Genomic DNA, 14,850 nt, shown 5'->3' on the forward strand with positions numbered 1-14,850 from the left:
TGGAATTCTGGAAGGATCTATAATCTACACCTGGGAGCAGGAAAGGATCTAATAGCTATGCTAGAGTTACTGTGTTTCAGTCTTCTACCTGCTTTCCAAGGTATTTTGCAGGTATTCTCATCTCTCACCATGGAATAAAAGGTTTTAATTTATTACTGCTTATGTCTGCTCCTATGAGACTGTAAGATCCAGCAGTGAAGAGAACCTTGCCTTGTTTTGTTTTGCCTGGAGCTAGACTGCCTATGTTCAAATCCTGCCTTCAGAGTTTAGTAGCTATGTGGCTTTGGGTCATCATATCTTGGAAGCAAGTGGAAGGTAATTACTTGGAGCCTACGTTTCTTCATCTTTAAAAAAAAGAGGATGTGGGGACGCCTGGGTGGCTCAGTTGGTTGGGCAGCTGCCTTCAGCTCAGGTCGTGATCCCGGCGTCCTGGGATCGAGTCCCACATCGGGCTCCTTGCTCCATGGGGAGTCTGCTTCTCCCTCTGACTCTGCCTTCCACTCTGTCTGCCTGTGCTCGCTCTTGCTCTCCCTCTGAAAAATAAATAAATAAAATCTTTAAAAAAAAAAAAAAGAGGATGTTTATTACAACTATGCTTATATTCTGTTGACAAGAGAAATAAAATAAATCTAAACTCTTTCCTACTGACAAGAATTTATAACTGAGGGGCGCCTGGGTGGCTCAGTGGGTTAAGCCTCTGCCTTCGGCTCAGGTCATGATCTCAGGGTCCTGGGATCGAGCCCCGCATGAGGCTCTCTGCTCATCGGGGAGCCTGCTTTCTCCTCTCTCTCTCTGCCTGCCTCTCTGCCTACTTGTGATCTCTCTCTCTGTCATATGAATAAATAAAAAATCTTAAAAAAAAAAAGAATTTATAACTGACAAGAATTTATACGTTTCTGCAAAAGTTTGCGTCTTTTTGGAGTGTCATTTTGAAAGGTACTTATTTTACCATAAGAACTGCTTTAAAAAAAAAAAAAAAGAGGGTGAGTTTTAACCTACCTCATAAGAAAGTTGTGAGAGAGAGTGGGAAAATCTATAGCACCTGGATTTAGAAGCATTAGCCTTCTACAGAGCTCTGTGGCTGCCCCTTTCTTAAACATCTGGTACTGTCCCGTTATCTTCATTCACTGTCATTGAAAACCTTAATCGGGAGGTAAGTAGATGCAGGTATTCTATTTTATTAAATTATTTATTGTCTTATATCAAAGGATTCGAGAAATAAGCTTAAGTTCTTCCCTCAGCTGCAGGAGCTTTAACTTGAAGACTGATGTGTGCATATTATGGTTTAAAAAAACTGAGGAGAGTATTTAAATGATTATATAAACAAGAGAGTATGGAGTTAATTCAGACATAGAAGGTGAGGCATTTTAACTAGATTCTGGATAGTTTTAAAATTGCAATTGGCAGAAAAGTAGAGGATGTATTTTCTTTTCTTTCTTTCTTCCTTTTTTTTTTTTTTTTTAAAGATTTTATTTATTTGTTTGACACAGAGAGAGAGATCACAAGTAAGCAGAGAGGCAGGCAGAGAGAGGGGGAAGCAGGCTCCCCGCTAAGCAGAAAGCCCAATGTGGGGCTCAGTCCCAAGACATCGAGATCATGACCTGGGCTGAAGGCAGAGGCCCAAACCACGAGCCACCCAGGTGCCCCAAGGATGTATTTTCTGATAGATCTGAATGTGGGACTCTCGGGATAGGTAAGTGTTGAGAGAAAAGGCTTAAGAACGGAAAGTTGGGGTTAAATTGGAGGAGTGGAAGGACTGAATATGAAACCAAAGTATCTTAACTCTTTTGTAGGCTGCAGAGAGAGAATGTTTTAGCGGGAGAGTAACATCAGTAGTGTTTTGGGGAAGATGCTTCTGAATATTGGTTGACTTCTAAGGGGGTGTTGATTACTTTAGCCAGTGAGTGAGGTGAAGACGGCATGGAAAGAAATACAAAATTTGAATTTTAGAATCAAGAGGCCTTGTCAGCTGATGAACGTGGAGTAGGTGCAAGGAGGATGAGTGAGGTTTTTATCCTGGGTAATTGAGTTGGAGTCATTAACTGGGAATAGTCTGAGAATGAGAAAAAGAAAATGGCCAGTTTTCTATTATTGTCATGAAGACACAAAATCTACCTTATCTTATTTGTTCCTTACAAATACCACAGTTGTCAAATACATAACTTTCCTGAGGTTATTTGCATTAAAAAAAATTAGTTATTGAGGGGTGCCTGGGTGGCTCAGTGGGTTAAAGCCTCTGCCTTCGGCTCAGGTCATGATCCCAGGATCCTGGGATCAAGCCCTGTGTCGGGCTCTCTGTTTAGCATGGAGCCTGCTTCCTTCTTTCTCTCGACCTGCTTCTCTGCCTACTTGTGATCTCCGCCTGTTAAATAAATAAAATCTTAAAAAAAAATTTAGTTTTATAAACTAAATTAGTTTCATAAAGCTAAATGAAAACCTAGTTGAGAAATTTCAGGCTTTAGAGAATGGTAGAAGGTGTGGATTTTGGTGGAAGGAGAATCGAATTCCAGAAATCCTGGCAGTCACCTGGTTGTAAACAATGTTCACCCTAATATTTTTAGATTGTAAGCAGATGGCCTTACTATATCAACAACAAATCATGAAGGTTTAGAATATTTGAAAAGAGTTTAGTGCTATGAAGTATACTTTAGAACAGCTAATAGTAATAATAGTTATTTACCACATTTAATGACAAAAATAATTATTGTTTAACATTAGGGTATTATATGTAAAAAAAGCAAGCAATTCACTTTCCTAACTGCATTAATATTGCTAGAATGCAATCAGACCAAGCATTCTCCCATAGTTTTTTGTTACATTTTCCATATCTATGAATAGTGTTTTTCATAATCAGTTGTCCTTAAAACGTGCAGAGTGTCATCCATCTCACTTTCTGTGGAGTATGTGTGTTTGTGTGTGTGTGTCTTTCTGTCTGCCTGTCTGCCTGATTGAAAAGGAAAATTGGGAGGACACTATCTCTTCTGAGTAGATTTACTTTCAGAAGGCAAGGAAGGATCCTGACTAACATTTAATTTACTTAAGAAATGTAAATTCAACAATATTTATGGGGCACCTTCCATGTGGCAGACACTAAAGGTACTGTAGATAAAGTACTGAATAATCTATTCCTTCACCTGTTGGACTTCAGCAAAATAATCAGGCTTAAAAAAAAATCAGGCCTAGTGTGTATTGTTCTAAGGGAACTAACCAAATGATGTTAAGGAGGGTAAGTGGGAGGCCAGCTTTAAATAGGGTAGCCAGAGAAGACCTCTTCGAGGAGGTTACATTTGATCTTGACCTTGAAGCATGAGGTATGGAGGTAACTATTCAAAGAGCCTGGGGGAAAACCTTTCGGAAAAGAGGAAAGTAAGTCCAAAAATGTTAAGTCCAAAAAAAGAGTTCTCGGAGTTGGAAGGGAATCATTCAGACTAATAAAGTCCAATGGTATGCCCTTTTGTTCTAAGATAGGCCATATGTTCAGATTCTTTGAGGAAAAGGACCTTAGAAATCCTCTAGGCCAACCCCCAGAGTATCCTTGTTACCTCCCATTGTTGATATTGAATAACTCCATAAAGGGGAACTGGAGATATAGTCCAATTTTATTTTGAACCAGTAAAATTGTTAGAAATTTGTTCCTTGTATTAAGCTGAAAATTTTTCTTTCACACATTGATCTTCCTTTCAGGCCAACATAGACTAGTATAAGCCCTTTGTCATGGGACAGTCCTTTAGCTTTTTTTTTTTTTCCCCCTTTCGCTATTTAAAGACATTTATCTGGTTTCTACCCAGACTTCTTTTTTATAGGCCAATCAGTTTCAGTTCTTTAAGGTTCACTGTATCAGTTTCCAGGTTGTTTGCCATCCTGGTTGCTAAAATTGGAGTGTCCTCCAGATTGTTTCTCTAGAACAGTGTGCTCTGGGATGGATACACTTCTGCAGGTGTGGTTAGGAGATGGGGGTGGGTGCTCCTCCTATTTTGGCCCTATGCTTCTAGAACATAAGATTAAGGTTGAACTGTCTTTGGCATTCTTGGTAACCACACCACACCAATGATTCTTCTTAAACATGTGAGCAACTTTCAGAGGATGCAGTCAGGTACTCCACTTACTCTATTTAATCCTTTTAGAATCAGCCTTTTGTAAATGTGTATGAAGAAGCAACATGGGATTGGGGAGGGAGACATCATAAAACACTCTTAATCTCAGGAAATAAACTGAGGATTGCAGGTAGTGGGGGGGTGGGAGGGATAGGGTGGCTAGGTTATGGAAATTGGGGACGGTATGTGCTATGGTGAGGGTTGTGAATTGTGTAAGACTGATGATTCACAGACCTGTACTGTGGAAGCAAATAATACATTATATGTTAATAAAATTTTAAAAAATGAGTATGAAGACTTTTGGGATCCCACTCATCATCAGTGTAGAAGTTACTCTGGTAGTAGTAGCTTTGTGTCATCAGGAATGTCATTTTCACCTCATCCAGGCCTTGTATAGACGTCTTGACCTCTCAGGGCTGTGGAGAGAGCCTTTTGGCAGGTTACTGAATTAAGTAAGCAGCACCTGGGTGTAATCAATCAATCAATTACACTTTACAAATTCACCTAAATTGCTATTTCGCTCAGCTTAATGTGCACCTTCTTCATACTCCCCCATCCTCACCATCCTGTGTAAATAGGAACTCCTGGGCCTGTTTTTCTCTGACATTGCATCCTGTTTCTTCTCTGTTTTGTCCTTACAGATGTCTAATTATGTTTATTTGTTTCTCCCAGCAGGATCTATATCCCTTTGAGACTGTAGGCCTAGCATAGGACCTCTACATAGTAGGCACTTAGATATTTATTTAATTAATGAGTGGTTTCTACTGTTATCCAGCCCTTTTTCCCCCACGTAGTCCATAGAGAATTCCATTGTATCTTTCAAATTGTTTTCTGATATACATAATTACTTTGTCACATGCTCTTGTTATTTTAGAAGCCTTAATAGTATGAATTGTACCCAGTAAATTCATGCCAGCTTCTAATTCTTCTATGAATTAAGCTCCTAAATTCATTACAAGCTGCTGTAGGTGATGCCAAAATTAAGAATACAGTTCCTGTATTCTTAACTTCAAGACATTTATATTTCAATGGGACGTTTATGTTTCAGTGGGAACAGTGAAAGCAAGTATGAATATCACTAGAATATACAGCAGTTGAAAGGTGGAGATCTCACATGCTTGGAAAGAGGGCTGGTTTCTTGGAGGATAAAATGTCATCTGGGCCTAAAGAATACATTTCAGGAGAGGGGAGGGCATTCCAGACATTTAAGCTTGAACAAAGGATACAAATCTTTATGAGCTCTGTGATGACTGAAATTCCTTTAATGGAAAGTAGTTTTTATCCCACAATTACTTTCATGTGAAATTTCCTTGAATACAGTCACACTCAGCAGAAACAGTAACTTCACTTTCCAGTAACAGTAAGATCCTTTCTTGCTTTCAGGAGAAAGGGCTTACAGTGTTTGCAGTGGTCCTTCCAGACATCCAGGAAAGGGAAATCATGTAGAAAAAAGATCAAGAGTGAAATTCTGTCTCAGTTTATCTCCAGTGAGAATTGATTACATATGATCTGAGTGAGAATATGAAGAGGATGATACTCACAATCCGAGTGATTTTATCGAGATACGTTAGAGTGTTTACTTTTGAACAAGTTCAAATTCCTGCTGGAGATATATTGAATAGATGTCTTTCTATCTAGTTTGCTGTGAGCTCCTAATGTATATTGTCTCATCATGTGAAATGACACAATGTAAATTAAGTTTATTTACTTAATAACTGTAGCAAATATTTATTGTAGAGGTAAACAAAGATAAGTAGCCTGCCAAGAGTATCTGACCTTCTTGCCTGCAATGGAAACAAATTCAAACAATGATTTAGATATTTCTTTAATGTTGAAAAATGGAGAGAACTATAGTTTACAACAGTACACCAGTCTCTGTTTAAAGATAGCTACTCTGCCTTTAGTACTCAAATAAAAATATGTATTTTTATCTTAATACACATTAAACATTTATGCGTGTATATTTTCTTATAACCTGCTTTGATCTCAGAATATAACAATATAACTTGAGCCTTGCATATAACAGGGTAGTTTAATATTTCCAGCTCCTGTGCGACATAGTGGAAACCATGGGAAAAGACTATTTATCATCAAACCATCTGCATTCTATGACAAGCGTTTTTTGAGTTTAATGGTGAGTTAAAAATTTTGCTGAACTAAACTCTTTACATACAAATAGGAATGTGGGGTTTTGGGGGTTTTTTGTCTATTTAGAGAACATCTTTTGTTTTAAAAAGATGTTATTTTGTAAATTCATATTCCTTTTCTCAGTTGATACTGAGATTTTGTAGTAATGTCTGATTTGTTCCTGAATTTCTTTTTAAATTAGTGAACCTTTACTTCTTCATAGAAAGGACTCATATGCATTAGAGGTAAAATCTGAGCCATTCCCTTATTCTTAAGATTGTAGGGTTTTGAAATATAATCTGTGGTCCCTTGCACAGTACACACACATACACACACCCCAAAATCTATAAATTATAGGACTTTGAAAATGTATTTGCTTGGGGATAGTTATCTGTATTACTTAAATATTCTTTAAATTACCAGGGAACTCACTGAAAAACTTCTTTAAGTAACTCCATTATTTTGGGTTATAATTTTTTATTTCTGTATTGTTCAGGAACATTGATTTCAGAGGATCAAGTGGGCTACTGGCTGTATATTTATATTTCAAGGTTCTTTAAGGAAAAGAAGAGTCTTGGAAGATGGAAGAGTGTCTGGACTCTGTCATGCTTCCTTCAGCTGTGATCGTTTGAGCAGTGGCTGCCCTCTAGATCTCTTGCTTGCCCTTTGTGCTCAATGTCCCTCTTCATCCTCATGGCTGAGCTCCCACATTTCTTGTCATCACCAACTCAAACTTTACAGTGGTTGAAATCACTCAGACGTTTTTACCATTTTTATCTTACTACAAAAACTTCTCAACTATTATTACATTGTGTCAACCAAAAAAATGAAAAACCACTTAAATAGATATGGCATTATATAATTAATTCATCCTTACTTTTTTCTTTCATTTTTAGTGCCAAACATAGGCATCTAGAAGTTAGAGTAAAAGAAAATCTCAGAAGTAATTTGGTACCACATTTCCAATTTGGCCAGTTTATTTTGTAAAATAAACTGTAAGGAAGACAGTGTAAGGAATTAAAAAATGATAGTTTGAGAGTGGGGAAAGAGAGTTAGGAAATGGTTATTTGAAAACCATTTTTTAATCTCAACAGAAATTCTACATTTTGTTGACTGGGATTCCAGTAGCCATTGGTATAACTCTGGTGAATATATTCATTGGTAAGTACCTCTCTGACTGAATTGGTAAAATTTTAAGACCTCTGTACATTAATAACAGAAGTTATGGATATTATAAAGAAAGTTATTTGTTTTTTAATCTTTTTTTCTTTTTTTTATGATTTTATTTATTTATTTGACAGAGAGAGGGAACACAAACGGGGTAGTGGCAGGCACTGCTGAACAAGGAGCCTGATGCAGGACTTGATCCCCAGGACCCTGGCATCATGACCTGAGCCAAACAAAGGCAGAGCCACCCAAGTGCCCTGAGAAAAATTATTTAAATATTAACATAGGCATGAGATTTTATTTTACAGTAACCATATAACAATCTGCAATACTATACAATTTTTTTTAACATTTTTTTTTTTCCCTCCAAAAACCTTTAAGGTCATCAACTCTGTAGAGGCTATAAAAGGCTTCAGAAAGCCTTGTTAACCTCCTCCTCATTATTTCTCCAAACCAGCTTTGACAAATCTGAATAAGGAAAATAGAAAGAGAGGTGGAAGAGAGGCTGAGTGATGGAAGAATTTTTTTTATTCTTCTTGGAACACATAAAATTATAATCTTCTAAGTAATAAAGAATGAAACTATGAAAGACAGCTAACATTAGGATTCCATGGGAAATTCTGCCCAAAGTACTTCTAACATCTTGAATTCTAAAATGCTTTGTCTGGCAGTGATAGGAAAAACCAAAAGGAATATGTTCTTTATTATATTTTGTTATACTATATAAAAACAAAGTTTGAAACTCTTACATAACGTCTATAGGCAATGCCTTACACATAGAAGACATCTAAAAATATCTAATGAATTAAATGATTTTCAGCCACATTAAAGTGACTAAAATACAGTTGCTCCTTGATCCTTGAATAGTGTTGGGGTGTCAACCCCCTGCTCAGTCAAAAATTGCATGTAATTTTTGACTCCCCGCAAAATTTTACTAATAGCCTATTGTTGACCAGAAGCCTTATCAATGACATAAAGAGTGGATTAACACATACTTTGTTTTTTTAATTATATAGTGTATTCTTATTAATAAAGTAAGCTAGAGAGGGGCACCTAGGTGGCTCAGTTGGTTAAGTGTCCACCTCTTGGTTTCAGATCAAGTCATGATTTCATGGTTGTAAGATCCAGCCCCACATCAGGTTCGGCCACTCCCCAGCAGAGAGTCTGCTTCTCTCCTTCTCCCTTTTTCTCTGCTCCTCCCCACCTATGCATATGCTCTATCTCTCAGGTAAATAAAATTAAATGAAAAAGTAAAGTAAGCTAAAGAACAAATGTTACTAAGAAAATCTTAAGGAAGAGAAAATACATTTACGGTACTATACAGTAGAAAATCCCATGTGTAAGTAGACCCATGCCATTCAAACTCATGTTGTTCAAGGGTCAGCTGTGTTTTAATCTTCATTGGTACAAACAGAAGTTCCTTTAAAATCACAAGAAGTTGGTTTCTTAAATGGGGAAGAGTTAATATTATAAACTCCTGATACCAAAATTGGACATCACTGTTTTCTCTTATTAGGTGAAGCTGAGTTAGCAGAGATTCCAGAAGGCTACATCCCAGAACACTGGGAATATTTCAAGGTGGGTATGGGCCATTGAAAGTTACTTTCTGTTGGGTGTCTTGTCGGTGCACTGATTAATGTCTTAATTTAGCAATTACAATACTGTTTTTTATTCTTTTCAATAACAAGTAGATGATACATTTTGTCCTAACTTTTTACAAGCAACTTCTTTTGGTAATTTTCTGTGTTTTATTACTTTAATCTTCATGGTGTTTCTTTTTTTTTTTTTTAAGAATGACTCTAGTGTGTTCTTATCCTAGCAGAGTAACAGTCAGCATTTATCCTCAGTTCAATGCCTGAGGAAAGATGTTACCTGTGCTAATGCTAGCAGTTCTTTATTGAGCATCTGCTGTGTAGCAGGCATTATGGTAGTAATTTGCAAATATTCTCTTATTCCATGTGAAATGTGCTATTATTATTCCCAGTTCAGAGATGAAGAGACTGAGGCTTAAAAGAGGATAAATGACCTGTCCAAGAAGTAGGGCCAGTATTGGAACCTAGGTAGGCATGGCCCGACAGCCCATACTGTTAGTCATTTTACTATGCTATCACTGCTACTAAAACCTGAAGTTAAGTCTGTTACTTGTCTTTATAAGTATTGTAGTGAGATGGCCTTGATTAAATACTATTGTGTTTTATTACCTGAATGAACTGTATTTCAGAAAAGAAATGTATCATTATCGCACCTTAAGGCAGGCCATACAGAGAGAAGGAGTGCTGAGAGAAGGAGCTTCAGTTTTTGATCACCAAACTCTGGGTTTGGTTCCTAAATCTGCCACTTAAGGTACTCCATGTAGTATAATGGCAAAAGCACAGGTTTTAGAGTTAGACAGACGTGGTTTGAGTCCAGATGCTGGCACTTAGTAACTGTATAACATTGTGGAAGTTGCTTGTCTATAAAATGGGGACAAAAATAGTATCTATGTAATGGATTAAAATTATTTAAAGTACATATAAAGTAGTTGGCATTTAGTAAATATTATTGGTTTAACTGAGATGGCCATTTTAAAGAATAAGAAACTGGAAGAGCAAAGTACTGTTCACAAAAATAAACAAATTTTCTCTTGTAGCATCCTATATCAAGATGGATTGCCCGAACTTTCTTTGATAGTCCTGAAAAGAATTATGAAAAAACAATGGCTATCCTTCAGGTTGAAGCTGAGAAGGCTGATTTACGGTAAAAAAAAAAAAAAAAAAGAAAAGGGAAAAAGGGGAAAGGAAGCAAGGAAGAAAATCCTTTTTTACTGTTGCAAGCCATGAGAAAAAATTTAATAAACTGTATCAGCACAGGATGCTCCATGTAGAAGGTAAAGATAGGGAGGGAATAGCTTGTTTGGAGTGGAGTTTATAAGTTGGAGACTGAGAGACTATTAGTCGATAATATCTGTCAGAATAAAAGGAATTCTTTTTTAAATCCCACTCTTAAGTGCACGGCAGCCCTCCCCTCCCTCTCCCCCATTCCCCAGTTTCCTCTCCTCTTCTACCTAGTCTCATATTTAAAAGTGACTACTATTTAGTTATTTCTTACATCTGTTGCTAAAAAAAAAAAACCCTCTTTGCATTAAAAATACACTAGTATTTTTATTTATAAGTATTAATACTAATACTTATCATTTATCAATGTGGGTGGAACTGGACGGTATTATGCTGAGGGAAATAAGTCAGTCAGAGAAAGTCAGTTATCACACAGTTTCACTCACATATGGAATATAAGAAACAGTGCAGAGAACCATAAGTGAAGGGAGGGAAAACTGAATGGGAAGTCATCAGAGAGGGAGAATAACCATGAGAGACACTTAACTATAGGGAACAAACGGGGGGCTGCTGGAGGGGAGGTGGGAGGATGGGGTAATTGGGTGATGTGCATTAAGGAGGGCATGTGATTTGATGAGGCTTGGGTGTTATATGCAACTGATGAATTATTGAACACTACATCTGAAAGTAATGATATACTGTATGTTGGCTAATTGCATTTAAATAAAAAAATAAAAATATATTAACACAAATAGAATCCTCTTATAAACACTGTTCTGCACCCTGTCTTCATTTCTCTTAAATATATCTTGGTGATCTTTCTATAATAGTATATATACCCTATTTGTTTCAATGGCTGGTCGTATATTTCGCTGGATGGATGTGCCTTAATTTTTTTGACTAGTCCCGTGTTGTTGGTACTTAGGTTCTTTCCAAGTTTTTTGATAATGTACATAGTGCTATGGTGAATATTCTCATATGTAGATTTCCTCATACGCATGTTTATTTAGTGTATCTGAAATATAAATTCCTAGCAGTGGCACTGATAAACCAAATGGTATATGTTTTAAATTTTTTTTTAAGATTTTATTTATTTATTTGACAGAGATCACAAGTAGGCAGAGAGAGAGGAAGGGAAGCAGGCTCCCTGCCAAGCAGAGAGCGCGATGCAGGACTCCATCCCAGAACCCTGGGACCATGACCTAAGCTGAAGGCAGAGGCTTTAACCCACTGAGCCAGCCAGGTGCCCCAAATAAAATCTTATAAAAAAATAATGTTTTAGGGGCACCTGGTTCAGTGGGTTGAGACTCTGCCTTCAGCTCAGGTCATGGTCCCAGGGTACTGGGATAGAGCCCCGCATCGGGCTCTCTGCCCTGCGGGGAGCCTGCTTCCTCCTCTCTCTCTGCTTGCCTTTCTGCCTACTTGTGATCTCTCTGTCAAATACATAAAATCTTAAAAAAAAGAAAATCCCAGAATTCCTTAGATAAAATTTCCAGACAAAACAAAGTAAAAACAAAATCAAAACCCTGACTTATATCCCCGAAGAAAAGATGCCATTGTGAGGATGGAATGAGAGTACTTACATTTTTTAAAAAGTGTATTTAGGTATTTGGAAAACTGAAACATAAAAGAAAGATACAAAATAGAAAGGGACTTTCTCCCATAATGGCTCTCCTTAGAGATATCTATTAATTATGACCCTCCAGTTTTTTTAAACTCTCTGCATGTGTACATCTACGTAGTCACAGATGATTACTTTCTATTTTTTAATGAAATGAGAAGATGCTATACACCCTCATTTTATACCTTGCATTTTTTTTTTTTAATTGTGTTAGTCACCATACAGTACATCATTAGTTTTGGTGTAGTGTTCCATGATTTATTATTTGGTGTAGTGATACATGCAATCTGTGCCCCATCTTATGTATCCATTGGTCTGTTGAAGGGCATTTTTGCTCTTTCCACAGTCTGGCTATTGTGGACGTTGCTACTATAGACCCTGCATTTTTAATTTAACCATATATGTAGCATCTGTATTTACTATATATAGGTTTTCCTCATTCTTTTTAACAGGTGCCCAGTAGTCTCTTACAAGGGGGAAACATTAGTCATTTAACCAGTCCTTTTGATGAGTATTTTAATATTTGATTTTGGATAATTACATTCTGATTTTTTTAAAAGACTTTATTTATTTAGCAAAGAGAGAGACAGCAAGAGTGGGAACACAAGCAGGGGGAGATGGAGATGGAGAAGTAGGCTTCCCACCGAGGAGGGAGCCAGACACGGGGCTGAATCCCAGGACCCTGGGATCATGACCTGAGATGAAGGCAGCTGCTTAATGGCTGAGCCCCCCAGGTGCCCCTTGGTTAATTACATTCTAAAGAATAGAAAAGAAAAAGGATAATATGAAGATACATAATCCTTAAAAAAAAAGAAATATGTGTACTCTCTTAGATGACAATCACAAAGGTTTGTAATTTCTCATAGACAGGAGATAGGGTTAGTGAGCTGGTTAAGGTTAATAAAGTGAATTATTTAACTGATAAATTTTCAGTCATATGAAAAATTTAATATATAATCTGTAAAAATGGAAGGAAAAAGGTTTGGTGGAGAAGAGACTTTCATTTTTTAATTTATTTTTGAAGTTTTTCTCTAAATTCTAGTTAACATATAGTGTAATATTGGTTTCAGGAGTAGAATTTAGTGATTCATCACTTAGATACAACACCTAGTGCTCAACACAAGTGCACTCCTTAGTACCCATCACCCATTTAGCCCATCCCCCACGCACCTCAGCCTCCTGCAACCCTTTTTGTTCTCTATAGTTAAGAGTCTCTTATGGTTTGCTTTGGAGAGGGACTATTTCAGGAGTATGTGGTCTCCAAGAGGTTTTCTAAAAGGCAGGAAGACAGGAAACACATTACCATTATTCATGTAAAAGTGATCTGTCCAGATAAAGAGCAGGGACAAGAGGAGAGAATAGATTATCAACTCAGGTGGTGTTCTGGTGATTAAAAACAGGATTTGTTGGCTAACTACCTAAGCAAGATAATGAAAGTCAAAAATAAGGGCCAAATTTTGCTCATAGGTGCGTATCAGATATATGCATACACATGGATCTATTGAGGTACATGAATACATAAATTCTTTAGATAATACTTTACATAAAAGCAAAAGACTCTCTAGTGGCTATTCTTTATGGAGTTAACTTTGCAGTTGGAGATCCTGGACTCACAATATTGCTATCCTGTTTGTTACAGGTTACAGGAGCTGGAAGTGCGAAGGTTAATGCGTGCGAGAGGTGATGGTCCCTGGTATCAGTATCCGACTGTTGATAAGGCACTGATAGATTATTCTCCAAAAGCAACTCCCGACAATTAACCATTTATTTCTCTAAATACAAAGTATATTCTCTTTAGGGGAAAATTAATCAGTAAATGTATTCTGTATTTTTGCTCACATGATGAATAAAGCATCTTTCATTGCACTATTTCTCAGCATTGGTGCAGATTAAGACTTTTGTGTGGGATTTCAATTTTTTTTTAGCCTTATTCAGGCATAATTGACAAAATGAAGATATTTAAAGTGTACATTGTGTTGATTGATATACATTGTGAAAGGCAGAATAAGACTTGATTTGTGGATTTTGGCTTCCTCTAAGGTTTATCATATATTTAAAAAACTGGGGCAAATAGGAATTTATGAACTCCTAAGGATGTGACTTTGAAAGTTTAATATTTTGTCTGATAATTGAAAGTTAGAGAAGTCTAATGATGTTAAATATCAGGAAATACAGTAGTTTACATACATGTCTAGATTATCCAAAGGTGATTCAGAATTTTAAATTCTATAATTACTGAACTAACTATATAAAACATTAATATCTTAATAAACAATTTTTCAGTGAACAAATCTCAGTTGAATATTTTCATGCTTTCCGCCTTAAAACTTTTGTCTGTCACTAAAGTGATTTTTACTGAAGTATAATAGACATACAATGTTATATTAGTTTAGATGTAGTGTAGTATATTATACTTTTTAAATGCATACACACTTGCACCCGTTTTCTTAGATGCAATCTCTTAAGATTCCTAGAGTCCTTTTTTTGTAAATACTGGAAAAGTTGCACAAGGTAAAATGATTACTGCCAAGATTGTAAAATGTGAGTAACAGCTAAAATTAATGGCTATCATTTATTAAGCATTGTTTGTCTGCTGAGCACTGTGTTAAATGATCGTATTTTTTCACAGTAATTTCAGTCACCTTATGAAGTATTATTACTTATGTTTTATGGATAAGAAATTGAAGCTCAGAGATTTTAAACATGTAATCAATATTACAGAAATAAATATTTACACTTCAGCTTTCACAGTGACCTTTAGCATAAAAAACTTATTGTTTTCAGGAAATATCTTTCAGTATCATCCCCTGGAGGCACTTCGTGCCCTTTTCAGTCCGTCATGATCCTTTGGAGTAGGTGCATTTTCTTATTTCGCCAGAAGAGGGCTGCCTCACCCAACTACTTCCGGATTTTATTCAGTTTCCCTATGCAATCTAATTACCACCTCATAATTCTAACAAAGGATTTGAGGGAAGAGCATGCTGTCTCTAAGCATCTGTTACATGAATCTCTGTTTACATGAGGGGTA

The 14,850-nt window shown here is 36.6% G+C and overlaps 1 protein-coding gene across 2 annotated transcripts in view; it reads left to right on the top strand.

The window, feature by feature from the left end:
• The window catches only part of NDUFB5 (NADH:ubiquinone oxidoreductase subunit B5), a 15,764-nt gene extending 1,651 nt beyond the window's left edge, over nt 1–14,113 (top strand). Inside the window, exons 2-6 of one of the 2 annotated variants that reach the window (XM_082744528.1) lie at nt 6,140–6,228; nt 7,316–7,382; nt 8,905–8,966; nt 10,018–10,124; nt 13,462–13,717. In XM_082744528.1, the coding sequence (XP_082600654.1) occupies nt 6,140–6,228; nt 7,316–7,382; nt 8,905–8,966; nt 10,018–10,124; nt 13,462–13,582 (446 nt within the window). In that variant the 3' untranslated portion in view covers nt 13,583–13,717. Of the gene's footprint in view, nt 1–6,139; nt 6,229–7,315; nt 7,383–8,904; nt 8,967–10,017; nt 10,125–13,461 lie in introns of both variants that reach the window. The other variant, XM_082744529.1, reaches the window with a different exon arrangement.
• Nucleotides 14,114–14,850: the final 737 nt, after the last annotated feature.

Source organism: Mustela nivalis (genome assembly GCF_964662115.1).
Source record: "Mustela nivalis genome assembly, chromosome: 1".
Lineage (NCBI taxonomy): Eukaryota > Metazoa > Chordata > Mammalia > Carnivora > Mustelidae > Mustela > Mustela nivalis.